This window comes from Berghia stephanieae, chromosome 4, assembly GCF_034508935.2.
Source record: "Berghia stephanieae isolate SIO BIC M18660-M18661 chromosome 4, UCSD_Bste_1.3, whole genome shotgun sequence".
Classification (NCBI taxonomy): domain Eukaryota; kingdom Metazoa; phylum Mollusca; class Gastropoda; order Nudibranchia; family Aeolidiidae; genus Berghia; species Berghia stephanieae.
Genome location: NC_088363.1, coordinates 28,887,720 through 28,907,941, shown reverse-complemented (window position 1 = coordinate 28,907,941; position 20,222 = coordinate 28,887,720). Strand labels below are relative to the sequence as shown.

The window sequence follows — 20,222 nt, the reverse complement described above, 5'->3', positions numbered from 1 at the left end:
ATTATTATTATTATTATTATTATTATTATTATTATTATTATTATATATTATTTTATTATTATTATTATTATTATTATTATTATTATTATTATTATTATTATTATTATTATTATAACTATTATTATTTTTATTATTATTAGTAGTAGTAGTAGTAGTAGTAGTAGTAGTAGTAGTAGTAGTAGTAGTAGTAGTAGTAGTAGTAGTAGTATCAGGCAGTCCTTGATTGCTTGACGTTGACACAGGGAGATGGTCAGAAGTCAGAGTTGATGGGAAATCATGAGACCTATAGGCGTAACCAAAGTCACGTTGATAACAGCCTTATGCAACACATTACGATGGCGTGGAATCACTATACCTGGGTCAGACACCATATACCTGGTCATTCCTCATAGACGACTGCATCTTGGGATCATACCTTGTTGGGCTTGGAATATTTTTCTTATAGGTGTCAATTGGTGAGTCAATGGTAGTATTCGCTAGTTTTCTTCAGTTATTTGTATATCTCCATCATAGGCAAAAATATAATGGTATGCATAATTAGAAAGTTGCATAAATATCTTACCCATATCTATAGATATTTTTTGTTTGTTTGCCAAATCGAAATTATGATTTGCCAAATCTTTCAGAAGTGCATTTGCCCAAGACATCTTTTTCTGTATCTATCATTAAATCTAAGTGGTCAACGCAGAGCCGTGTTTTTGTTTATATTTTTAAGATATATGTTAAAACTGCTTGCACAGAAACGCAAAATACATATATATATTTTAAAAAGATACGAGTTATATTGGAGTGTCCTTCATAATATGTTGTTGGATACAACAAACTCTAGTCTCGGCAATATACCGTGATTAAGAATTAAACGATTTTACAAACACGACACTACCAAAATGGTGCGGTTCGTGGTCTAGAGGTATGACGCTTACTTTTGGACCGGTAGGGCTCAAGTTCGGGTCCCATTTTGAACGGCGCAAAGTTGAGTCCTGCGGTATCTTAACTTACTCAGATATAAAATTAGTTATTGGCAGATTTGTCTATCGAAATAAAAATGTAATACTTCCTCACATGTCTCGTCGTATATGCTAAATGTTGCTGTTGACTTGGGGCAACTTGTAAAGCGCCTTGAACACGTTTAGTGGATATTGCTCTATATATTATACATGCTTAGATTTGTTATTTGGCTCTTAACAGTGGAGTGATTTTGACAGGTGACATTTAAAGTACGAAATTGAAATATGTTCTCGAATGAATAAATTATGAAACATTGCGAACTACAATAAAGTATGATGAAACTGTTTTATGACTCACCGTTTAACTCTGGTATTACGTCTTTTAGAAATGAACTAGATGAAGAAAATAGAATTCCGAATGATCAGAATTGGGAAATTCGAGAGTTGTTTTTTTTTCACGTTTAGCCAGTTAACTGCTGTACTCTGGAAAAACTCATATTTAAAAATTTGTCCAGAAACTCGTCCTCCAAATATCGATCGATTTAAATGACCCTTATCTTGGAAAAAAACCTCTCAAACCTGGGACTTTTTTAAAGACCTCGCGAGGCCCCTGGTTTGAGAGTTTTTGATGTGATGGGGGTCGTTTAAATGGATTGATATAATTTGAAGGACGAGTTTTCTGGCCAAATATTTAGATATGTGCTTTTCCAAAGTACGACAGTTAACTGGTAAGAAAGAAAACTTACTCTCGTCAATAAAGTTATTTATTCTAACTTGCTTCTTATAAGTTAAGTTTAAAATTCAAATTTTTTATTCATCAAGATCAGGACTTCCTACTTGGAATTTCAGAAATTCGCAGTTTCAAGGGGGAAAAAAGAAAAGCCATTATAAAAATAGCTATGCAAACTATAATTTGCCCTCAACATGATCAAAAATTGTACCAGGGTCCTAAACATGTATGTTTTTTTTTTTTGTTTTTTTGTTTTTTTTTTGAATAACAATTTCCTTTTTAGTAAGATTAATTGAGTCAAAAACACATTTGCAGCTCTGCAGCCCGAGCTAAAATTCGTAAGAGTAGGCAGGCCTGATCAATATCACCCCGACATAATACCGGGGGTTTTTGGGGGGGTTTTGGGTTTTTTTTCTGTTTTGTTGTGTTTTGTTTTTTGGGGGGTTTTTTGTTGTTGTTGTTTGTTTGTTTGTTTTTTTTTTACAACTGGTCATTTTTGAATACCTGCGCATTCTAATCAACCACACAGACTGTAACTTCATGATGGCTCTTCGACTTATTCTTCTGGTGGCCTGTGGAATTTCCCTTGCGATGGGAGGGAATCTCTTGGAGGAGGCGCAAAAGTTGGGGGCCACCACAGCCATCGACTTGCTGAAACAGGTTGGACTTGATAAAAGTTTGACGACCGGCAAGTATTAATTAAATATCGTTTTTATTGTAGTTGGATAATCGAGTTTAAACGATTGCAAGTTCGGTAAATAGTTGACAAAAGGATGCAGTGGCAAATTAAGGGGGGGGGGGGGGTAGAGCCTGTAAAAATAAAAGAAGGAAAGAGGGTGAACATGAGAGATAGAGGACATATATATATATATATATATATATATATATATATATATATATATATATAGAGAGAGAGAGAGAGAGAGAGAGAGAGAGAGAGGAGATAGATAGTAGATAATAGATAGATAGATAGATAGATAGATAGATAGATAGATAGATAGATAGATAGATAGATAGATGGAGATAGATAGATAGATAGATAGATAGATAGATAGATAGATAGATAGATAGATAGATAGATAGGTATATAAATAGATAGATAGACATAGAGATAGATAGATAGATAGATAGAAACATAATTAGGTAGATAGATAGAAACATATATGAATTTGTATGTAAATAGATAGATAGATAGATAGATAGATAGATAGATAGATAGATAGATAGATAGATAGATAGATATAGAGGAGAGAAGAGAGAGGGAGAGTATGTGTGTGTGTGTGTGTGAGAGAGAGAGAGAAAGAGAGAGAGAGAGAGAGATAAAGATAAAGAGAGAGAGAGAGAGAGAGAGAGAGAGAGAGAGAGAGAGAGAGAGAGAGAGAGCATAACACGCAGCATTGGGACCGTAGATGAATTATATATAACGCGATGCTGGGGTTTATTTAAAATTCAACATAAGAAATGATTTTCAGTTTATCATCATCATTGCCTTTTTCACCCTGGGTCAGGGTATAGGCCACAGACAAACAGTTTCCATCCTTCTCTATCCCGAGCCAACTTTTTTATCTCATTCCAGGTCTTACCACTTCTCTGTATATCAGCTTCTTTAATTCTTCTCCATGTTCCTCGTGGCCTTCCCCTTGATCTTCTGCCCTGAGGGTTCCAGTCCAATACTTTCTTTGTTATAGTTGAGTCATTCTTTCTAAGCGTGTGTCCAATCCACCTCCATCGTCTTCTTCCTATATCCTCTCCCACTGGTTTCTGCTGTGTTCTTTTCCATACTTCTTCATTTTTTATTCTATCCATCCATTTTATTCTGAGTAGCTTACGCATGCACCTGTTTACAAAAATCTGTACCCTCCTTATACATGCCTGTGATGCGTTCCAAGTTTCACATCCATACAGTAGGACAGACTTCACGTTTGAGTTGAAAAGTCTTAGCTTTAGTTGAAGGGAGATATCTTTAGTTCTCCAAACTCTGTTCAAAGATGTGAATGCAGCCTGTGCCTTTCCTATTCGTGCTTTCACCTCTGCTTCCGTGCCTCCATCCTTGTCAATTATACTTCCGAGATAGCAGAAAGTGTCTATATCTTCGAGTTCCTGATCTTTTACTTTGATCTGCTCCCTTTGACGCGTACCTATCCTCAAGACCTTTGACTTTGCAGGGTGAATTCTTAGACCAATTGATTCCGAGAGGCTGTTTATAATTGTGGTTTTTGCTTGCATCTGGTCCTGGGTGTGGGACAAAAGAGCCAGATCATCTGCAAAATCCAGATCATCCAACTGTGTCCAGGGGGTCCACTGTATCCCATTTCTTCTCCCTTTGGAGGTTTCCTTCATTAGCCAATCAATGGCAAGGATGAACAGGAATGGAGAGAGCAAGCATCCCTGCTTGACACCAGTCTTAATTTCAAAGCTGTCAGTAAGCTGATCTTCATGTACAACCCTGCAACTTGATCCTTCATACATTTCCTTAATGAGGTTTACTATCTTTTCAGGGAGTCCATAATGTGCCAGAATTTTCCACAATGTTGCTCTGTCAATACTGTCGAAAGCCTTCTCGTAATCCAGAAAGTTGACAATAAGAGGAGAGTTCCATTCTATAGACTGTTCCACTATGACTTGCAGAGAGGCAATCTGGTCGGTGGTTGAACGGTTTTTCCGAAAACCTGCCTGTTCGTCCCGCAGTTTAGCATCTGTTGCATTCTTAATTCTCTCTAAAATAATACGGTTGAAAACCTTTCCTGGGATAGAAAGAAGAGTGATGCCTCGATAATTATTACAATTACTGAGGTCCCCTTTCTTTGGAAGCTTGATAAGATGCCCTTCCTTCCAATCCTTTGGGAATATCCCGTCATTCCAGATTCTCTCAAATAGTGGGTGTAGGGCCTCAGCATTTCTTTCCGCATCAACTTTTAGAGCCTCCGGTGGAATCTGGTCTGGTCCAGCAGCTTTCCCCCTTTTCATCTTTTTAATGGCACCCACAATCTCTGCTATAGATGGTGGATCACAGCTAATTGGTAGCTCATTCCTTGCAGGCAAAATTTCTGGCTGGTTGTCTGGTGGTGGTCTGTTCAGAAGGCAGTTGAGATGTTCCCTCCATCGTTAAGCGTTCAGATTGAGCCTCTTTTCCAAAAATAGTTTTCCCATCTTTGTCTTTGACTGGTACCTCTGGTTTCCCATATTTTCCAGCAAGTATCTTGGTAGTTTGATAAAGGATCCTCATGTGTCCTCCAGTCGCTGCTGCTTCTGCTTTCTCTGCAAGTCTGTTCATGAATGCTTCCTTGTCTTTCTTCACAGATCTTTTGACTTCCTTAGCTATGGCTCGATACTGCTCTTGTGCATCCAGTCTTGAAGCCCTTGTTCGGCTTGCATTCACTTGTTCCTTCCTTGTTCTCCTCTTTTCAATAAGGTCCAAGGTGGTTGGACTTATCCATTCTTTATGTTCCGATTTCTTTACCCCCAATACCTCGTGGCAAGTTGTTATGTAGACTTCCTTGATCTTTGCCCAATGTGACTCTACATCTATGTCCTTCTCGAGCTCAGTAAGAGGTTGGAATCTATTACTCAATTGTAGTTTGAATTCCTCATTCTTTTCCCCATCAAGTGCATTCACCTCGAATTTTCTTCTTGTATGTGATCTGGCCCCGTGTTTTCTGAGTCGGAGCTTAAGCTTTGCCAATAGCAGGTGGTGGTCTGATCCAACATCTGCCCCTCTCCGTACTGTCACATCTTCCAATGAACGTCTGAATCTACGAGAGATACAAAAATGATCAATCTGATTCTCTGTCACACCATCTGGTGAGACCCAAGTTGCTTTGTGGATCCTCTTATGGGGGAACACTGATCCTCCAATCACCAAACTGTTGAATGCACAGAAATTTGCAAATCTCTCACCATTATCATTCATTTCTCCCATGCCATGACGTCCCATGATACCTTCATAGCCTACGTTATCCTGTCCCACTTTTGCATTAGCATCTCCCATCAATATGTTGATGTCTTTCCTTGGCAACTTGTCAATGACTTGTTGTAGCAGACCATAAAATGTATCTTTGTCCTCATCTGTTGCATCATTTGTTGGGGTATAGATCTGTACAATGTTCATGCTGATCTTCTTACTCCGTGTTGTAAAGGACGCCATGATGATCCTTTCTCCGCATTGTTCCCATCCTCTCAGTGACTTCTGGGCAAACTTGCTTAGAATTATTCCTACTCCCTGTGTATGAATCCCGTCCCCTCTCCCTGAATATAAAATCTTCTCCCCAGACTTGAGGTGTTTCTGTCCGGATTGTATCCAGTGGGTTTCGCTTACTCCAAGTATATGCAGCCTGTATCTTCTCATCTCAGTCACAACTTGAGAGCTTTTTCCTGCTTCATACATGGTGCGAACGTTCCACGACGCAATTCGAAGCTGCTTGTTTGGCAAAGACGTCATCGGGTCAGCAGAGTCCTTTCGGCTTTGTCTGTTGTCCTTCATAAATTCTGTAATTCCAGAAACTCTTTGGTCGCCCAAGCTAAAAAAAGGATTTGGTTTGTCTGTCTGTGTTTCTGTAACGGTTTGAGTTTAACGGAAAGGGGTGTTAACCCTTTGCCAACCCCCAACCTGGAGGACCAGGTGACTCAAAGATGGGGGAATCACACACCATTAGTCGCCTTTTACGACACGCTGGCTTGGCGTTGGGCTATTCTTGACCCTCTCAGTTGAGGGACCCCGGACACCACACGGGGCTTTTCAGTTTAACATTACTAATAATATCTCTAACTGTCAGTGGCTGATATAACAACAATATTGTAACAACTCGTCGTCATGATTCGTTCTACATGTCAAGTGTTGCTGTTGGCTTGTGTCCCTTTGTAAAGCGCTTAGAGCACATTCCGTGAATATTGCGCTGTTTAACCAGTTAACTGCCGTACTCTAGGAAGTGTATTTCAACAATTGGCAAGAAGAGTCGTCCTTCAAATATCGATCGATATAAAGGATCTTCATCTTGGCAAAAACTTAATTTTGTCAAGATGAGGTTCATTTAAATCGATTGATCTTTGAAAGGACAAGTTTTGTGGCCCAAGATTTTAAGACTTGTTTTTCCAGAGTACAACAAGTAACTGATTAAAGGCTCAAGTTTGTTTTTGTTTTTTAATGTAAATAATTTGAGTATACCGCTTTTCCATAGATTATCTTACCCTGTTCATCCCAAGTAACGAAGCATTTGCCGCACTCCCTGACAGCTTGGCTAAAACATTGACGACAAACCAGAGCGTTCTGGCCGGCGTCCTCAGTTTCCACGCGAGCACAGGCATATTTAGGTAAGTTATCCACTCACAGTTTTAATCGTAACAATTGAAAGTGGATCCGGGATTCAGATTCGAAAGGGGTATGCAATTCCGAGAGGTCGAGTTGGAAAAATCAACAAATGAACTAAACAAAACAAAACAAACAAAACATTAAAAATAAAAATAAAACAAAACAAAACAAACAAAAGGGATCCTGGTGGCGGGAAAGAAGCTTCCTGGATTATGTACCAGTAAGAGTTAAAAGACTACGGTCAATGTCCTTTCTAACGGCAGCTACTCTAAATTAGTGGGGTATGGTGGGGTCTTCCACGTGCATGTCCGGAGATTGATGAGCATCTGGTTGAACATTGCATTGCATTCATAGGTCTGTGTCTATAGTTTTTTATCTTATATGAATTGTGAGTTCAATCTATCAAATCTTTAAAGAAATGTTACGTAAATGAATGGTCAAGAAGAACATGGTCAAATTCGACAATAGACAATTCCGAAAAGTTCACCTCTAACAAAGCTTAAAGGAACAAGCTATGAGAGTGGAGTATTAATGTTTTGGTTTTTAATTTCTTTTCAAGATTTGGTAGTCTGAACTCACTTTTCATTTTAGATAAAACATATAGGCACAGGCCTATGAGAATATTATGTATACGCGAGAGTATTGATTTTTAACGGCTCCTACTGATGCTATGCGTTTAGGTAAAATGCTCACAACACCTGCCAGCCGTATATATCGTACCAACACACATAACTATGCCAAACATTGAAAGTTTGCAGTCTGGTTGATACAATTTCATCATCATCATTGCCTTTTTCACCCTGGGTCAGGGTATAGGCCACAGACAAACAGTTTCCATCCTTCTCTATCCTGAGCCAACTTTTTTATCTCATTCCAGGTCTTACCACTTCTCTGTATATCAGCTTCTTTAATTCTTCTCCATGTTCCTCGTGGCCTTCCCCTTGATCTTCTGCCCTGAGGGTTCCAGTCCAATACTTTCTTTGTTATAGTTGAGTCATTCTTTCTAAGCGTGTGTCCAATCCATCTCCATCGTCTTCTTCCTATATCCTCTCCCACTGGTTTCTGTTGTGTTCTTTTCCATACTTCTTCATTTTTTATTCTATCCATCCATTTTATTCTGAGTAGCTTACGCATGCACCTGTTTACGAAAATCTGTACCCTCCTTATACATGCCTGTGATGCGTTCCAAGTTTCACATCCATACAGTAGGACAGACTTCACGTTTGAGTTGAAAAGTCTTAGCTTTAGTTGAAGGGAGATATCTTTAGTTCTCCAAACTCTGTTCAAAGATGTGAATGCAGCCTGTGCCTTTCCTATTCGTGCTTTCACCTCTGCTTCCGTGCCTCCATCCTTGTCAATTATACTTCCGAGATAGCAGAAAGTGTCTATATCTTCGAGTTCCTGATCTTTAACTTTGATCTGCTCCCTTTGATGCGTACCTATCCTCAAGACCTTTGACTTTGCAGGGTGAATTCTTAGACCAATTGATTCCGACAGGCTGTTTATAATTGTGGTTTTTTCTTGCATCTGGTCCTGGGTGTGGGACAAAAGAGCCAGATCATCTGCAAAATCCAGATCATCCAACTGTGTCCAGGGGGTCCACTGTATCCCATTTCTTCTCCCTTTGGAGGTTTCCTTCATTAGCCAATCAATGGCAAGGATGAACAGGAATGGAGAGAGCAAGCATCCCTGCTTGACACCAGTCTTAATTTCAAAGCTGTCAGTAAGCTGATCTTCATGTACAACCCTGCAACTTGATCCTTCATACATTTCCTTAATGAGGTTTACTATCTTTTCAGGGAGTCCATAATGTGCCAGAATTTTCCACAATGTTGCTCTGTCAATACTGTCGAAAGCCTTCTCGTAATCCAGAAAGTTGACAATAAGAGGAGAGTTCCATTCTATAGACTGTTCCACTATGACTCGCAGAGAGGCAATCTGGTCGGTGGTTGAACGGTTTTTTCGAAAACCTGCCTGTTCGTCCCGCAGTTTAGCATCTGTTGCATTCTTAATTCTCTCTAAAATAATACGGTTGAAAACCTTTCCTGGGATAGAAAGAAGAGTGATGCCTCGATAATTATTACAATTACTGAGGTCCCCTTTCTTTGGAAGCTTGATAAGATGTCCTTCCTTCCAATCCTTTGGGAATATCCCGTCATTCCAGATTCTCTCAAATAGTGGGTGCAGGGCCTCAGCATTTCTTTCCGCATCAACTTTTAGAGCCTCCGGTGGAATCTGGTCTGGTCCAGCAGCTTTCCCCTTTTCATCTTGTTAATGGCACCCACAATCTCTGCTATCGATGGTGGATCACAGCTAATTGGTAGCTCATTCCTTGCAGGCAAAATTTCTGGCTGGTTGTCTGGTGGTGGTCTGTTCAGAAGGCAGTTGAAATGTTCCCTCCATCGTTCAGATTGAGCCTCTTTTCCAAAAATAGTTTTCCCATCTTTGTCTTTGACTGGTACCTCTGGTTTCCCATATTTTCCAGCAAGTGTCTTGGTAGTTTGATAAAGGATCCTCATGTGTCCTCCAGTCGCTGCTGCTTCTGCTTTCTCTGCAAGTCTGTTCATGAATGCTTCCTTGTCTTTCTTCACAGATCTTTTGACTTCCTTAGCTATGGCTCGATACTGCTCTTGTGCATCCAGTCTTGAAGCCCTTGTTCGGCTTGCATTCACTTGTTCCTTCCTTGTTCTCCTCTTTTCAATAAGGTCCAAGGTGGTTGGACTTATCCATTCTTTATGTTCTGATTTCTTTACCCCCAATACCTCGTGGCAAGTTGTTATGTAGACTTCCTTGATCTTTGCCCAATGTGACTCTACATCTATGTCCTCCTCGAGCTCAGTAAGAGGTTGGAATCTATTACTCAATTGTAGTTTGAATTCCTCATTCTTTTCCCCATCAAGTGCATTCACCTCGAATTTTCTTCTTGTATGTGATCTGGCCCCGTGTTTTCTGAGTCGGAGCTTAAGCTTTGCCAATAGCAGGTGGTGGTCTGATCCAACATCTGCCCTCTCCGTACTGTCACATCTTCCAATGAACGTCTGAATCTACGAGAGATACAAAAATGATCAATCTGATTCTCTGTCATACCATCTGGTGAGACCCAAGTTGCTTTGTGGATCCTCTTATGGGGGAACACTGATCCTCCAATCACCAAACTGTTGAATGCACAGAAATTTGCAAATCTCTCACCATTATCATTCATTTCTCCCATGCCATGACGTCCCATGATACCTTCATAGCCTACGTTATCCTGTCCCACTTTTGCATTAGCATCTCCCATCAATATGTTGATGTCTTTCCTTGGCAACTTGTCAATGACTTGTTGTAGCAGACCATAAAATGTATCTTTGTCCTCATCTGTTGCATCATTTGTTGGGGCATAGATCTGTACAATGTTCATGCTGATCTTCTTACTCCGTGTTGTAAAGGACGCCATGATGATCCTTTCTCCGCATTGTTCCCATCCTCTCAGTGACTTCTGGGCAAACTTGCTTAGAATTATTCCTACTCCCTGTGTATGAATCCCGTCCCCTCTCCCTGAATATAAAATCTTCTCCCCAGACTTGAGGTGTTTCTGTCCGGATTGTATCCAGTGGGTTTCGCTTACTCCAAGTATATGCAGCCTGTATCTTCTCATCTCAGTCACAACTTGAGAGCTTTTTCCTGCTTCATACATGGTGCGAACGTTCCACGACGCAATTCGAAGCTGCTTGTTTGGCGAAGACGTCATCGGGTCAGCAGAGTCCTTTCGGCTTTGTCTGTTGTCCTTCATAAATTCTGATATTCCAGAAACTCTTCGGTCGCCCAAGCTAAAAAAAGGATTTGGTTTGTCTGTCTGTGTTTCTGTAACGGTTAGAGTTTAACGGAAAGGGGTGTTAACCCTTTGCCAACCCCCAACCTGGAGGACCAGGTGACTCAAAGATGGAGGAATCACACACCATTAGTCGCCTTTTACGACACGCTGGCTTGGCGTTGGGCTATTCTTGACCCTCTCAGTTGAGGGACCCCGGACACCACACGGGGTTGATACAATTTAGTGAGAAGTAACCATTAAAATGTCAATAACAAAAGAACTGAGTGACGTCAATTTCGTTCCATCTACATTATGAGCAACGCCAGGTGATGACTTTGGACACTTAAAAAAACGATTGCAAACTCTATGTAATAATATGTGTACGAGAAGCTGTTCCTGAATCATTATTGTACATTTCCAGAGCCCAAGATGCAGTTGACGATATGCTGATTAAGACTCAACTCCCTGGCACCAGTGTTAGGGTTAACACATACGACGATGCCAACAATGCGGTACGTATTTACCTATTTTTCTTCTAACCGCTCTCATAATTATTTTTTTAAAAATTCCCTTTATTTATCCCCATGAGGAAATTTGTCGTTAGGGTATATTCCAAGGGAAGACTGGAATAATCCATGCGTCAGCCGCAGTGCAGCGCCGCAAAGTGAGCTAGGGGGAGGTGACTTGCCCAAGGCGGGTGATCGAATTCGGTACCTTTTGGGTACGAACCAAAGACCGTACCGCTGAGCCAAGCTACCACATCAAAGCTTTCAAAATACTTGTCAACTGTTTTCAGTAAAAGTGATACTGACTTAGAAAATCCCACAATTGCTAGAACGCAATATACGATTAGTAATGCAAAGTAAATGTATTGAAATATTCATTCGAGAAAGGATCTGCTATGGAATGATACCAAAAAGTAGTCCTTTATAGCCATAATATCCATGGAGTCGGAATTTATCCCGTTTATGTTGTATTAAACGGACAATAGCAATTGCTTGCTACCCTTTAGAAAGGATGATGTGTGTCGCACGGTACTCTCTGCCTGATCTGACTGACCCGGCTACCCAAATCACAGCTATGGATTGATAAACACTTAAAATTGACAATAAGGTGCCGTCATTCTAATTGCTCAATCCCCCCCACCCCCTACCCGTCCCCCAATTCTTGTATTACCCAATTGTTCGAATTAAAAAAAAAATATTTCATTTTATTCTTCTTTTTCATTGATAAACCATAATATACTCTGGTAGTTGATATTTTAAATCCTGCTTCATCTCCATACTCATTCAAATTCCAGGTGTACATCACACTGAACGGAGCCAAAGTTCTCCAGGCAAATATCATGGCCTCTAACGGGATCGTTCATCTCATTGATCGGGTGATGCTCCCTCCTCTTGGAAACCTCTATGAACTGGTGTCCCAGTCAGATATACACAAAACCCTTAAACAGATTATTGACGCTGTGGGATTCCAGAAGCTCCTCGAAAGTGAGTACCATCGAATCTCAGTTGTTTGTTTGTTTGTTTAGGTTGTTTTTTTTTAATTATCTACATTTGTTGAGACCTAGGTGTAAATATAAGCAGGTCTGATAACTGATTCCAATTATGGGCTTGTTTTAAAATTGTTGTAATGGGCAATATTTTTGCGTTGGTTTGAGAGTATTTCCATTACAACCTTGAGCCCACACGAATCTGGGTTATCAGACATGTAAAAGGTACACGTCGGTCGAGACGAAAGTTTATTTCCTTTTGTTTTGTCGTTATTGGAATTCATCGTAATCGCAAAATTTTAAAAAGTAAATAATAAATAAATGAATAAATAAATAAATAATGTATATGATGTAGCTTGCTATCGTGGTTTAGAACTTGATCCAGGCGCTATACAATGCTACAATTATTTTATTGTTAGGTCTAGTATGAGTCAATTTCTGTTTTATTTAGAAAGTACCCTAGTTTCTTTCTTTTTTTTCTTTTACTCGTTTTATATATTTCTGTTGTTGTTGTTTCTTCGGTTTTTCTTTCTGTTTTCTTTTTGTTTTTTGTTGCTTGTTACTTTTTGTTTTTTGTTGGGGGGTTTTGTTGGTTTTTTTTTGTTTTTGTTTTTGGGGGGGGGGGGGGTTGGCTTTTTTTTCTTTTTGCGGGAGGGAAGGGACGCGTTAAATGTGCATTGACTCAATTTTGGCTTAGTTGGTTTTAAGGCAGGAAGAAGAAAAGTACACGTCTTTGAGCAGTTCTTATTGTTCTCACTTTATCACGATGGCAATCTCAAGGTATTCATTCAAATCTCTGTTAAGGTTTTCAAAATATATTTATATTAAAAGCAGATATTTTTATTTTTCACCAAGTATGAAAGAGAATATAATATTGTTTGATATCATAACCAACCATTTTAAAAAAAAACTTTTTTTCCCTTCTATATTCCAGCCACTTCGGGAACTTTATTTGCCCCAACAGACAAAGCTTTTGAAGAAGTATTGGCACCTCTTAAAGCTCTAGGCCTCCAGCCTGATTTCACAAACTTGGAAACCAGAGGTAATAAATGATTCGTGCAAAATAGAAGTCTACAAGGGATCAAGTTTTATAAAGCATATTTATCAAATTGACTTTTTCAGATCTTTAAAGCACAATAGGATTCAATAGTCGTAACGTCACTTCCTTCATAATGACGCATGGTAACTTAGCAACACTGGCTCTAAACTATCGGAACAATGGCGGTCGCCCGTATGAAATATTTCTCTGGCGAGCATAAAGGGTATCCAGAGGGAAAAAAAAACACATAAATTTGATCATGTTTTGACTTTTACACATTCTGATCAAAAGGCATATGAAAAGGGAATGAAAAGTTCTAGCCAGCATGAAGAATAAAAAGTAAAGATTTTCTTTGTTTAGAACCAAGATGGCCGCCGTTGCCTGGCGGCGTGACATCAGACTACTGAATCATATTAGTTTTAGTGTGGTACTCTGCAGAGTCACGTATTTAAACATTTGGCCAGAAAAATCGTCTTTCAAATATCGATCGATTTAAATGACAGCCATCTTGGTAAAAGCTCAACCCAGGGACTCGCCATTTCCCAGGTTTGAGAGTTTTTAACCAAGATGAGTGTCATTCAAATCACTTGAAATTTCAAGGATGAGTTTTCTATCAAAACATTTTAATATGTGGCTTTTTAGAGTACGACAGTTAACTGGTTACTGCAAATTTTGAACGGCTGATGTAACAAAGTACCGTCTGTTGCAACAACAGTTTGTCAACAAAAATATTATTAAATGTAAAGTGTTATGGATAATACAAAATATGCCCCCCCCCCCCCCCCCCCCAAAAAAAAAAAAAACAAGAAAAAAAAACACACACACACCTTCCATAAGATCTATAACTATCTCAAAATTGACAGTAATCGAGTACTTCAGACTATCAGAGCTGCCGACTGCTACGAAACATTAGTATAATTACGAAATTTTTACTCAAACTTCAGAACTTCAAAAGCATATTTAAGTTATTAAAGCTTATTGAAAACTAAAGTTGATACTAGACGACTTAGTAAGGATTTTGAAGTGTTATTCAATCACTGTGAGGATAAATTGTTGATTATGTCTATCTCCTAAAACCTACAAATTATTAAATTTTCACCTAGGCAGGTTTGTACTATGCTAAAATTCAAAGTGATTTGGCAATTTTTAAAATCAACCAATCATAATTAGGGGGGAGGGGGGGGGGGCGAAGTGGCCGAGTGGTTAAGGCTTGCTCTATGACCCAGAAGGTCCCGGGTTCGAGCCCTGCTTCAGGCACTTTATTTTTCTTTTTTTTCCTTGAACAAGATTATTAACTCCCAATTTGCTCACTTGGACAACATGGGTTATTCCTGTTGGCATCAGACATCTTGCTTGATGAATTATCTATATTCCTTCGTGGAATGCCGAGGCGACGATTTCTTATGATAGTGTGGTGGAAGGGCATAAAGAAAGAAGAATCACATTTAGTGCAAACCTCTCTCAAAAATCGTCCAAATTTCATGAGTGGTATAAACTACGTTACTAAAATGAATGTTTTCTGTTTTCTTTTCACAAGAAACTACACTGTACCACATATTGCCAAAGGTTTTATACTCTTCGGGAGCCAAGAATAACAGTTACACCACAATGGACAAGGGAGAGACGCTCACAGTATCTCTGCTTGCCAATGGTATGTTCTACAAAATTAGGGTTAAAGTAATAAATTATTAAATGGCTTATCTATAATTCTTATAGCAAAGGATTGGGATCAGACATGCGGCTATGTGTTCTTGTAGTATGACACTTGACTTCGGATCAGAAAGTCCCAGGTTCAAATCCCACTCTTAGCAGCTCATAGTTGACTCCTCGGAAAAGGCTCTTTAATCACATTCTCTGACGTGCTAAGGTGTAAAATAAGTACCTTACCGTTAACAGCCTTGTCTCTGGAGGAAAAAAAATGCATTATAGCTTAACAGACGTTATGTGTCTTCCAACATGTTAAGTGTTGCTGTTGGTCAGGGAACCCTTGTAATGCGCTTTGAGCATGGTTAGTGGATATTGCATTATATAAATGCTTATGTTTAAACTGGTTTAGAATTGTGTGTATTTTCATAGATAGAAACACAATTAAAGGCCTTGTGCCAGACATGGAATGTTGTTTTTAAAATCTGTTATTAAAAAGCAAACGACATACGAGTAAGTTTGGGTCATTTATATCAAGACGGAAATACATGTAATATTCATTAAAATAAAAACGGCTGACATTAGACATGCGTATCTAAAATAGACAATAAAACGTGAGCTCCTATAAGGGGGGGGGGGGGGGGAAGGGGGGCTCCGATAGCTCAGTTGGTGAAATACCCATTTCACATGCAAAGCTATGATCGGTCTGGGCGAAGTCGAGATTTTTTTTCTGACGACCCCCCCCCCCCCTCCTCCGTCAGTCCAGGAGTGATTGGGTAGCTGGGTCTGTTAGGTGTGGTGGAGAGTACTTTGCGATAGACTATCGTCCTATTACTTTAAAAAAATAAATAGATATAACGCAATATCTACCTTATATACTCAAAACGTTTTACAATAGTCCGAAAGCAATACTGAATATGTAAAACACATAGACACGGAGGAAATTTACAGAGCGCGACTATACTCGATTATACTTCATTTACTAAGTAAAGTGTCATCAATGTTCTTGATCTATTGGTGGCACCGTGGCTCAGCGGTATGATGATTATGATGTTTGCTTCGTATCCGAAAGGTACTGAGTTCCACTACCAAACGCTCTGTGTGTCCTTTAGCGAGTCACCTCGCCCTAGTTCACTTTGCGGCGGTCTGACTCCTAGGTTATTCTAGTCTTCCCTTCAAATAGACCCTTAGGACAAATTCTTCCCTGAGAATGAATAAAGGGAATTTTATTTTTATTGTCGGTTTTAGCAATGCGTATTCTATCCTGCACCAGTTAAAAACGCTTTGACAAAGTAACTAAAACACATAACAATATTAATATTTAAAGAAGAAGACTAAAAACTGCCCGTGTAACATGGTAGTAATCCCTCTTTGATAAACAGAACAATATGGTCTTAAAGTTGAGGATGCATTTTTTAAAAATATAATCGAATGAATATAAATTAACCTCGAAACAATATGGATATAATTAGTAGTTACCTCTCATGAGCATCGGACTTCGATACGCTCGGATTCTAGCACGCTTTTTGGCTTCTACCGAGAGCATTCTAGAACCCAGCGAGCTCTGTAATAATAATAATAATAATAATAATAATAATAATAATAATAATAATAATAATAATAATAATCATCATCAACATCATCATCATCATCATCATCATCATCCTCATCATATTTCTATAGCGCCTTTCGTCCAAACCTCAAAGCGCTTTAAAAAAAACAAAAAAGGTCATTGTTTCAAATCCAATTCAACCAAATACGGGCATCAATACATCATCATTATAAAAGTCACATACAATATATTTAAAATTCAATTAAGTAAATGTTTTCTGAAAAGATATGTTTTCGGGGGGGGGGGGGGGTTGAAAATGTCTATTGAGCTCGAAAATCTCACAGATTGAGGGAGATCATTCCAAATCGTCATAAGAGACCTAACGCCAAAATATTTAAGTTTAGCTTTAGGAGATGCTAACAATTTTAAATCATCGTGGGATCTAAGATTTATTGTACTTATTTTTCTTTTACTCCATTGACCACATCTTAGAGTTATACACTATGATTTGTTTCCACCAGGGGGCGCCTTGATCAACAATGCCAACGTCATAATTGCTGATATTCCTGCCACCAACGGAGTCATCCACATCATAGACAAGGTGCTCAGACCGAAAGCTTACGCAGTTCCGGACACTGTTGTAGGATAGGTTTGAATCATATTGATATGTCTTAGAGAATAGGACATGCAATATTGACAAAATATTTAATTCTAAAATTTACCACGATTATGTAAGTTGAATTCAAATGCGTGAATATATCTGATAAAATAGAGGGTAATTTGGTTTTGCGAAAGTTAGTTAAACTACGAATTATAATCATCCTCGTGACAATAATGCTTAAAATCCATTCACTCAATAAAAAAAGAACATCAACAGATGACGTTAGAATTTTTTAAAAGGTGTGAATGAAATAGTGGCTGGCTGACAAAGCAGAAAGAAAAATAGAGGAAAAAATTAATCCCAAAAGTCCGCCTGCAACGACATGCAGGCTGAATTTTTGGGATGTGTTTTTTTTTCCCTTGTAATATTTTTCGTTCTTTTTTGCTTACACTGGTTCATATTTTACACCAATGCGTGCTCCCTAATTTGTCACAGATTATGTTCATGATTGTTATCTTTACATTTTTCATTAAACCCGTGACAATGACAATAATCATAGTTTTACACTACTTTTTAGTTTGAATGATTTTTTGTTTACCATCTTTTCATATTTGCTTTTGTATGTTTTACAATGTTCTGTTTTCACTCTAGCCTCTAGTGTTTTATTAGAAAATACGACTTTTCAAAGCTTCAACGTATGAGAGGAGTAAAAATGCTTAGTGACAGAATTTGCCATCATTTCAATGGCGTGATGTATGTCTTAAATTTATAATTCGTTTAAAAGACTGAAGTTAAAAAACTATTGAAAAATAAATATATTTACTATTGGACCATTCTTGGTTGTGCCATTTTCATCTCATTATTATTTGTTTATTTGGGGTTGGGGTATTTTGTTTATTTGTTTTGTTTTTGTTTTTGTTTGTTTGTTTGTTTGTTTTTTTGTTGTTTTTTTTTTCTCTTTTATCTTTTAAAGTTTTCTTTCAACATTTAGTTACGATACATGACAGTGCTAGGCCAATTTCCAACAACAACAAAAAAAAAACAACAAAAAAAACAATGTCATACTCATATTTTTAATGGTTTAACCTTGCAGATTGTTCCTCAGCTTAAAAAGTGCATTGGCACACGAGATATGAAAAATATCATTGCCTTTTAACTTAAAAGTTGAAAAACTTATCGAATACCTATTTTACATAACGCAATCAGTAAACGTACATTTTCGTAGGTCTACAGCCTCTGAACGCCCTATGGTGCCATCATTGTACATTTTTAAAGTGTGTTTTGTCCTATATGGAGAGGAGAACAAATCAATGAAGCTTGTATTGTTTAATTTTAGAAGGAAAAAATGTCCAAATAAAAACTACGAGCTTGCGAGTATGTGTTTTTGCATGATATAAAATAACGAGTTTAATAAATAAAAAGAAATGAAAGAATACGTTTATCCCACACCTCCATGTCAGATCATTAACGTGACAAATTGTATGGTAGTAGTACTTCGATTCGCCATTATTTGTGTTTTTCTCCAACTGCTTGAATGACAATTTGAACCAACAAAGAAAGCGTTAGATTTCTATTCCTACGCACCGAAAGATTATTTTTAACTGCCAATTTAGCGGACATTTATACAATTCTTTTATTTATTTGTATGTATTAAACGAGATATATTTATATTGCCAAATAACACTACGAGCTTGCGAGTATGTATTATTGTACGATAAAAAACATAACGAGTTGAATAAATACAAAGAAATGAAAAAACGTTTATTCCACCCTCAAAGTAAGATTCTTAGATAATTCGTGATCGATTGCATTGTGATTCGCCAATTTGTGCTTTTCTCCATCTGCTTGAATGACAATTTGACCCCCCCCCCCCCCCCCCCCCCAAAAAAAAAAAAAAATGAAAAAAGCGTTGGATTTGTATAAATGCGCACCAAAAGATTAGTTTTAATTTCAAATCAGCACTCTTTTACACTTTATTTTAAACCAATAAAATAAGCGAAAATATTCTGCAATCGTTGAAGAAATTTTTCACTCACAAGCTCGTGGGTTATTTGGTGCGATAAAAATGACTCATTTAATAACTTCAAACTCGTGAAAGAATCCTAAATTATTACACACCAATAAAAAGTGGGAAAATTTTCTGCAACGATAGAATACATTTTTATTCAACAAGATATGTATATATATATATATATCATATCTTGTTGTTACCAACATAAGTGCCTGCTCCACTCACTTTTCTGAATTAAAAATTCACCCCATACACCGGAGCATACTCAATGTCTCAATCGTTTCTATGTTATATGTTTGTGTTGAGAATATTGGCTATTAAGCTTAACTGCTGGTCAAAATTATTCGCGATGGTGGTGTACGAACGAATCGGCGGTCTCAAGAAGTGGGTGAGAGAGGGATCTAGTAATGACTTTGAGTTTGAAACGAATATTTTTGTGTTCGTTGATAGCTCACACGGTAGAGCCACGCTCTCACCTGCCAGGCGGAGTTGTCGTACCAATAAGGTCGCAGGTTCAAACCCCACCACCGCCGCGAAAAATTTTCATTCTCTATTGTCTTCTGGCACTTTTCTATTCACTTCATATCTTGTTGTTACCAACATAGGTGCCTGCTCCACTCACTTTTCTGAATTTTTATTCAACGCGCTCAAAGCATTGAATAATGATTCAACGATCATTCTACGTATTTACTAAGAAGTTATAGGGTTTTTCTATGGGAAGGGTGGAATAATAAAATACTGTTTTGCATTCTTGCCTTTTGTTATCTGAACTTTGTTCGACCTCGCACTCGCCAGCTTGCGCACCGATTGGGAATTCATTCTGAATTCCAAAACACACAAATACCAGGATCCTCTAAAATTATATAACGCTTGTAGTTGTGGGTGTGATTTTATCATTTATTACAATGAACGTTTGGCACTCCATAATTATTTCTTTACCTCTGATCAATGCCGGAGACCACATGAAGGCCACATGACCAAAACAATGTAGAAATCAATCGTGAGTTAGATGAGAAAACAACGAAGACTACAAGATTAATTGGCCGCTGCAACGAAATGTCCTTTGCCAAAATGGAGAGAGAGATAGATAGATAGAAAGATAGATAGA

The 20,222-nt window shown here is 38.2% G+C and overlaps 1 protein-coding gene across 1 annotated transcript; it reads left to right on the top strand.

Annotated features, from left to right (window-relative positions):
• The first annotated feature begins 336 nt into the window (after nucleotides 1–336).
• On the top strand, nucleotides 337–17,939 carry LOC144971978 (transforming growth factor-beta-induced protein ig-h3-like). Its single transcript, XM_078913058.1, has 8 exons — nucleotides 337–445; nucleotides 2,207–2,365; nucleotides 6,852–6,984; nucleotides 11,197–11,287; nucleotides 12,076–12,265; nucleotides 13,202–13,309; nucleotides 14,844–14,957; nucleotides 17,024–17,939. Exons 2-8 carry the CDS (start codon nucleotides 2,218–2,220, stop codon nucleotides 17,149–17,151), a joined length of 912 nt encoding a protein of 303 aa, XP_078769184.1. The 5' UTR covers nucleotides 337–445; nucleotides 2,207–2,217; the 3' UTR covers nucleotides 17,152–17,939.
• Nucleotides 17,940–20,222: the final 2,283 nt, after the last annotated feature.